Raw genomic sequence first — 8,223 nt, forward strand, 5'->3', positions numbered from 1 at the left:
TGACATTGGGCAGCACTGAGACATGGGGTGAGGACCATCAGCTGGGGAAGGAGCCTGGCTCCATGGTGGCAGGGACAGTGCAGCAGAGAAGTTGCGATCTGGGTCACCATGGCCTCTCACACCCGGACCACCGTAGTGTCCCAGACCCCGAAGTCCCTTGCAGGGTGAGACCTGCCTTCCCTCCCTCCACGGGGAGCGGGCTCTAGGGCTTCACTGCAGCCTCCTCGCTGTGCCTGTCCTCCAGCCGCCAAGGGCAATCAACGTAGCGCAGCGCCCCGCTGACGGGGCCACGCTTGGCGGGATCTAGGGCCAGCAGGCTCCGCAACATCAGGGCGGCCTCGGCCGTCAGGCGTTTCCAGTGGCGGGGCAGGTCCTCCTCCAGGCCTGTCTCCTGCCACTGCATGAAGTCCTCAAAGAAAGGGTCGTTTGGCAGGCTCTGCTCCCAGGGGAAATAGCCAGTCAGCAGGCAGAAAAGCAGCACGCCGAAGGCCCAGGCGTCCAAGCTGGTGTCGATGGGCACCCCCTGGGCATCAGCAGTGTTGCTCAGCTCAGGGGCGGTGTAGGGGATTACCCCGGCCACCAGCTTGAGCTTGGTACCCTTGGGCCGCGTAAGCCCGAAGTCAGTCAGCTTGATGCGCCGACACTCAGGATCGAAAAGCAGCACGTTCTCAGGCTTGACGTCACGGTACACGAGCCCTCGGCTGTGGATGAACTCCAGCGCGCTCACGAGCTGCTTGGCACACTGCTTAGCGGCTGGCTCGGGGATCCCGTCCTGTGCAGGGAGAGAGAGAGGTGGTATGGCACACACAGGGCACCTTGGCAGCCCTGCCAGCTGGGCTCTCACCTGCGTGCTCTGCACGGGGAAAGACCTTTGCATTTATGGTCTTTCAAGCCTGAAGCTGCTTCAGCGTTGTAGACCCCAGAGAGACCCACAGCCCATTGCCTTTCTCTCCCTCCCTCCCGACCCAGCCAGCCTGCACAGGGGCCAAATGCTGCAGTCCCAGTCCCCATGGCCTTGTAGCAGCACTCACCCGGGGTTTGATGATAGAGATGAGGTCTTTGTGCAGTGCTGGTTCGTAGAGGAAGCCATAGTACTGGCTAGACTCGATGGCAATTCCAAACATGCCGATGATGGCAGGGTGGGTGGCGAGGGAGAGCGCCACGCAATACTCATACAGGAAGGTGTGTAGCTTGGTACTGGCTTTGGGTAGCAGCTTGAGAGCCATAGGAGTCCCTGGGAATGGGGAGAGTGGGTTAGACTCCCCTGAAAGTCACTTACACCAAGGCCAGACAGAGGGGCCACTGAGCAGCAGCCATGGGTCTGGACACTCACAGCCACAGGGAGGTCTCTGGCCCAAAGCTTTGTGTGGATATGCCCTGTGGACACCAGATCTGGGAACAGACACTGCCACTGGTGTTGAGTTTTGAGCCAGCCAGCGCACGCACAAGAGCATTGGGCAGCACAAGGGAAATTCAGGCTATGTGGGCCCATCAGTCTGAGCTGGGACTACTGCGGAAGAGTAGTGTCGGGGCCCTGTGGGCACTCATAGGTCTTAATGGCCTTGGCCAACCCCACCTAGGACCTCCACTCACACCCTCCATCCATGGGCCTTAAGGCACCATTTAAGCTCAGGCTTGGGGCTTCACTCCCTGCCGGAGCTGTGTGGTGGGAGTGCTGGTTCTCAGCTATATCACATCCTAACCATGAACCCTATTGATCCTGACTTGTGGATTGACTTCCCAGCTTGACCTTGGGCCTGCATCATCACTATAACCTTGCCTGATGTTCTGGCCTGCCCCCCGGCATCACCTGCTCCCTGGCTGGGTGCAATGGGATGATCCCTGGCTGGGGAGGTCCCTGTTCTGCCAGTCTCCTTGGGATCTCCCCACCGTGCATGGTGCCTGGCCCCAAGGAGCCACCAGCCCACCCAGTGCCCTGGCGAGTGGAGAGGAGGCAAGGCACAGTAGCTCATGGGGTGCAGTCAGTTCCTTACCTCTCTGCCTGTGGGTCACTAGCATCACGTGGCCATACTTGCCCCTGCCCAGCTCCCGAATAACCTCATAGTGCTCGGCCACCTCGGTGCGCACCAGGCTCTGAGCTGTGATCTCCAGGAGCTCATCTAGCACGGCTGGTGCTGCTGTCCTTGCTGCTGCTGCAGCTGCAGCTGAGCTCTCGGCCATTGCTGAGTGCTGCAGAAAAACCACAGCCCAAGTCAGGAACATCACAACAGAGAAAACCAGATCGAACATGCCACACAAACCATGCCACGGCAGGGGATATTTCTGCCACTTGGAGCCTGAGCACTCTCGCAGCTGTGCTAGAGTTGAGCTTGCGCTTTTATGCAGTACACCTCTGGGCAAAGCCCTTCATCATATAAAAGGTCCCTGTGTTGAAGGGAACCTCCTTCAGCCCTCTAATCCTTTCTGGCCTCCAGACAGATGCTTGACTCTCTCTAATTGTAGTCCCTGGAGCCTCTCATTTCAAAGACCTGGATCACCTTTCTCTGTCAGCTGTACTAAAGCTTGGCCTTCCAGGCCTCCTCTTATTCTAGTCTCCAAGGTGTTAGGCAACAAGCAAAACATTAACAGAATCCCAGACTATCAAGCGTGACCCAGTCCTCTTGATCTCCTTAGCCTACTGCAGCAAGACTTTCTCTCTCTACTTAGAAACCCACCCCTACCACTTATTGAAGAAAGTCCTTGAGGTAGGAGAAGAGGCAGACTTGTCCCTTAGGCAGAGGCACAGCTATCCCGCGACAAAAAAGGGATTCCTAGTCAGAGGCACTGTGCCCCGAGCAAGCCAAGGGAGCTCAGTACCTCACACGCCTGCTGACATTTCTGACCCAAAGTCACTCATCTGTGCAGCCAAGAAACTCAGGCAGGAAGGAAGCTTGGACATCAATGGCATTTTGAGCTACAGCCAGCTGCCTCAGACCCATTTCAGAGAAATGCTTTTTCAGTCCCCCCAGCCAGCTACAAGGCAGCATTTTAAGGCACCTGTGGCAGCACTCTCCCCCTGACTACCTCCCTATGCTCTGAACACAGGCACCCCAGGCCTGGGAGCCCCTCCTGGCTTCGGAGCAAGGTCACAGAACCAGAGTCACAGGATGGTCGAGGTCAGAAGGTACCTCTGGAGATCACCTAGTGCAACCTCCTGCTCAGAGGAAGGTTAACTAGAGCAAGTTGCTCGGGACTGTGTCCAGTTCAGTTCTGAATATCTCCAAGGATGGAGACTCCACAACTGCTCTGGGCAACTTGTTCCAGTGTTTGATCACCTTTATGGTAAAAAAGTTTTTTCTTATGCTTAAATAGAAATTCTGCGGTTCAGGCCAACTGCCTCTTGTCCTGTCACTCAATATCACTAAGACAACTCTGGCTGTGTCTTTTTTACAGGTATTTATATACATTGATAAGATGATCACCTCGAGCCTTCTCCTCTTAAGGCTAAACAAGTCCCAGCTCTCTTAGCCTCTCCTTGTCTGAGATGCTCCAATATCTTAATCATCTTCACAGACTGGATTCATTCCAGTATGTCCATATCTCTCTTCTGCTGAGGAGCCCAGAACTGGACCCACTACTGCAGATTTGGCCTCACTAGTGCTGAGTAAAGAAGAAGGATCACCTCCTGTGACCTGCTGGTAACATTTTGCCTAGGATGCAACCCAAGAGCCTGAGGGTTGCAGCATTCTTGGATGTGTCTTAAACAGTGTGCAGTGAGACAGAGTTCTGGTGTAAAACCAGTGGCTCACCTCTGCACCTACAAACTCAGGATCTCCTCCCATGAAACATTCTGACTCACATGATGACTTTTGGGGGAGGGAATAGGACCTCACATTACTAAAAAGGAAGATGGCATCCTGGGAACGAGTTGGAGCAGAAAGAATGAAGCCTTTTCCCTTGGTTTTTACATTGTTCTACCTGTGACCGGAGCTTATTACAGTTCCTTCAACTTCCAGTCCCCAATGCTGCTAGATCTGGTCCTTCTTAAGAATCCAGTAATTTAGCAACAGAATTATTTAAACCTAGGAACACTACAAAAAGGCTGGATTTGTACAGGAGACTGGGACTACCTGTGGGAGAGTTCCCCTTCTTTTCCCTTCGCTTCTCTCCTAGACTGCATTGCTAAATCTTATCCAATTCAGAAGTACCAAGTAATTGGCCCTACTCTTCTGCAAAGGCTTTGGCTTGGTGTGAGAGCCAACAGCAGTCAAAGTTAGTGCAGCCCGTAGGGAGTTCAACAATGAACAAGTGTGTGCATGGGAGGGGATTAATGGAAGGCTGGGGAGAAACTCACAGGGAAAGACGGTCTGGAAAGTATTTTAGAGATTTTGCTTTGATGTCCTCCTGATTGCTGCCTAGCCGGCACAGCTTGTGAAATTCCACACAGCAAAGGGCGTCGCAGAACCTGCAAATGGACCCACTCTGCCACTGACATTTCCAAACCGGTGTTGCCACATTTAGGTGTTAAAACGAATAGCTGAAAAAGCTTTTTAAAGAGTCCTAGCTGGGAATATAGAGAAAAAACTTAAAGTGTAATAGACCCTTGAAAGACATAGACCTCCCCTTGATATTAGATAGGTTAAAGCCACACTAAATAGGAGTGGAACAACAGGAGAGATGGCTGCCTGTCTAATGTGCCGAACACATTAGATCTATATTTGTGAAAAAAATATCAAAATATCTATTCTGTAAGACAGTGTTCCTCCTATATCAAATTCATGATCATATACAAGTTCTTGTCAGCAAATCATTCACGGTCTTCTCAGATAACTTAATTAATTGCTCAAACTTGAGTTGGAAAAAACTCAAACCTTGTAGGCTGGCCACCTGGTTAGTGCTATCTAACCCAAAGGTTAGAATCTTCTTGCTGCATCCACTTAATGTATTATTCAATAATGATATAATTTTCAAATATCTATTCATCAGTCTGTTTTTATTTGTATTGAATTATTTATTACATGATTGATCTATTTTTATATGATTCATTACTTCTATTTGCTGTGTGAAAACTTGCTTTTGTGAATGGGAGGATATGCTTCTTTCTATATTCTTGGTTCTCACTCCAGCTTTGGGAGTCAAAACATTTGCGTCTATAAGATTTTGCAAATAAAAAAAATTCCAAAAGTCTCTTGTGTCCTTCCACTCCACATTTCAAGTGAACTGCAAGATAGGTGGTAAGGATCCTTACTTTCATGCATGGCCCCACTGGCATGGGAGGGCAGATTGTCTGGGTACAGAGTAGAGCATCAAAGTGAAACAGCCAAACTGGAAAAGTAGATCAGCCAGAGGATATGGGTAGAGTGTCTTGGGGGACAGTGACAATCCTGTGGGTCTGATCAGGGCTCCGTATGAAGGAAGCCCCAGCTGCAGTCACTCCAGAACTGTTTGCAGGCTTTGGCCCTTGCTGCCTTTGAGGAAACTGATTACAGGACACAGTCCATCCTTCAGGAAATAGCCAAAGTTGTCAGGTCTTTCTCTGAGATACCACTGCCATTAGCTAGGAAGCTAAGTGAAGGCCCAGTTTGGGTTATCACTGAGTAGAGTGTGCTTGGGTGCTCTGCACCTACCTCTGTTACCTGCTAGAGTGCCATTTGCCCTTTGCAGAGTGACAAGCACTGGGGAGGAGGCCACCAGGGCCCTGGCCAGGATGCACTCACCATTTGGCTGTGCTGTATTGAAGGCAGCAGGCAGGGTCCTTTTCAAAACTGTTATTTCCTTCACTATCCTTCCTGTGGTTCATCCCTGCTAGAGGTCCTGTTTCCAGCATCTTAGTCTAGGTAATGTTATTCTGGTTCTTCAACCAAAATGATTAATATATTTGGTCCAGAAAAGCAATTCATACATGTCAAGGGCCAAAGACAGTGTAATCTCTGTATAACAGAGATGGTGCTATGATGACAGAATCACAGAGGAGCTTAGGCTGGAAGAGACCTCTTGAGATCATCTAATCCAATTCCCCTGCTCAAGCAGTGGCACCTGAAGCAGGTTATCTAGGAAGGTGTCCAGTCAGGTTTTTAATATCTCCACAGATGGAGACTCCACAACCTCTCTGGGCAATGTATAATGTATCACGTTGTTTTTCCCACTTTCACAGTAAAAAAAAAAAAAAAAAAGGTGTTTTCTTGTGTTTAGATGGAATTCCTTGTGTTTTAATTTGTGCACATCGCCTCTTGTCCTGTCAATGAGCACTACTGAGAAGAGTCTGGCTCCCTTGTCTTCATTGCCTCCCATCAGGTATTTATATACACCAATAAAATCCCCTCTGAGCCTTCTCTTTTCCAAGCTGAAGAGTTTCAGCTGTCTCAGCCTCTCCTCATATCAAAGATGCTCCATTAAAAATGGCCTTAAGCATACGGCATGTAGGGTCCATTTTCTTGTCTGACCTTCTACAGAGCTTTAACCCAAACCAAATAACCAACAACATTTGGGGCACCTCTTACAAAAAGTCATGCAGGCTTGATCCAAAGAGAAGCTTTGGTCAACTATAAAAGCCAGTGTTAACATTCTTGCTGTTATTTATTTATATGATATCCTAATCCGAATTTACCTAACCTGCTGCTGAAGTTTCTCAGCTAGAGAAAAGAGTTTTTTAGTGCCTGTTGTATTTCTCCTGACTCTCGCAGGGTTTATATGCACTGTGGTCAGAGGTATGACCACAGTCTATGAGAACATATTTTAAACTACTTAGATTGAGTAAAACTAGCAGGGTACAGCCCGAAACTCAGGCTATGTGTTTAACCAACACTTTACTTAGGCTTCACAAACGGTCTGGCCCACTGTGCTTCTGTAGTGCCCGTGCCAGTTAGTTTAAAAACAGATAGGATGCTTCCAGAAATTGTAGTCACATTCTGAATTTTGAATAAACATCTCCATGCTCTCTGATCAAGACACCTCTCAGTCATCTTATTGGTTAAATGCCTTCAAACAACCTTCTGTCCAATTCTCAAACCAAGGCCTTCTGTCCAGCTCTCAGATCTGTTTTATGGCTCTTTTCTGAAGCCTCAGAACTTTTTCTGCCCCCCATGTTAAAACACCAACTGCTCCTGGGGGAATACCTCCTGTGACACGTTTGGCTAGGATTACCCTCTGCCTCATGCTGTGGCCCCAAGATCTCTTTTTGCAGGAACACCACACTGAGAAGCTGAACTACCTTATACATTCATTATGACTCCAGAGTTCTTCCAGATTACTGGGGTTTTTTTGGGAAAAAATCCGCTTCCTCTTCGCATCCCTTTCTGGGTGTGGCCTGCCTTGTTTCTACCTGAATATTTTTGCACCACCTTTAATAAAGCACATTTTGCTCAAATAGACTTAGTGTATCAGGTAATTCAGATCACTTCGTGTCTCTGTTGTCATCAAACCACTGCGTTCATTTCTGTCTAGGGGCTGTGTAAAGACCCTACGTGCGGGGTCAACCTCTAAATCATTGGTGGGAGTTTGGAGCAGTTCTCAGCCCAGTATTGCTTTGTACAGCACCTGCCAGAAACGTCCCATTCACTGATTGTCCCCTGAAAGCTACCTATACAAATTCATCCTGGCATTGGTCAAAATCGAGAAGCAACACATTTTTAATGGATTTAAAAATAAGCCCAGTGTAGTGGAAATTATTGTCTTTCTTTTATTGGTGTCCTCACCCTACACAATTAATTTTGTTAAATCCTGACTCTGTTATAATACTTTTACCTTTGTCAGTGATCTAGAAGAAAGCCCTGAAATCATCCAGAAAACATTTGCAAATGACACAAAATGGGTTTGGGTAAATAATGCATTGCTGATCAAACTAATGTATGCACATACACACATACAAAAGTGTTTCAAACGACCAGAGAAGGCAGGAGTTTAGTCTGGCATTGAGTGACAGGAAAAAAAAAAAAAAAAACATATTAATCAGACAACTCTAAAAGTTCTTCATGCTGCTTTGTAGATAACATGGGCACTGTGTAAACCCAGAAATGTAGATCTGCTATAGCCTCACTTCCTTTAATATGTAGGATGATATAGAAGTGCACTAGAAATAATCTACTGTGATATCAATACACATCTTGATACAGATACAAGTCTAAGAGAATAATGGTACAAGGGTTACTGATGTTGCAGATTCCACTTTTGAATTCACTGTGCTGAAGAGAATGCCCAAAAAGCATCAGACGCAGGAAACATCAGCAGAGGCAAACTAGCATGTTCCAGATGCTAAATTAAGAAAATAAGCTTCACTGGAAACAA

The 8,223-nt window shown here is 48.0% G+C and overlaps 1 protein-coding gene across 1 annotated transcript; it reads right to left on the reverse strand.

Annotated features, from left to right (window-relative positions):
* Positions 1-202: 202 nt before the first annotated feature.
* LOC309598521 (serine/threonine-protein kinase SBK2-like) lies at positions 203-5,198 on the reverse strand (the record flags this gene model as incomplete). The annotated part of the gene is made up of 4 exons (XM_082329201.1): positions 203-772; positions 1,032-1,234; positions 1,995-2,318; positions 5,189-5,198. 4 exons carry the CDS (start codon positions 5,196-5,198, stop codon positions 203-205), a joined length of 1,107 nt encoding a protein of 368 aa, XP_082185327.1.
* Positions 5,199-8,223: the final 3,025 nt, after the last annotated feature.

The sequence above is a fragment of the Platalea leucorodia genome, assembly GCF_965183815.1.
Source record: "Platalea leucorodia genome assembly, chromosome: 1".
Classification (NCBI taxonomy): domain Eukaryota; kingdom Metazoa; phylum Chordata; class Aves; order Pelecaniformes; family Threskiornithidae; genus Platalea; species Platalea leucorodia.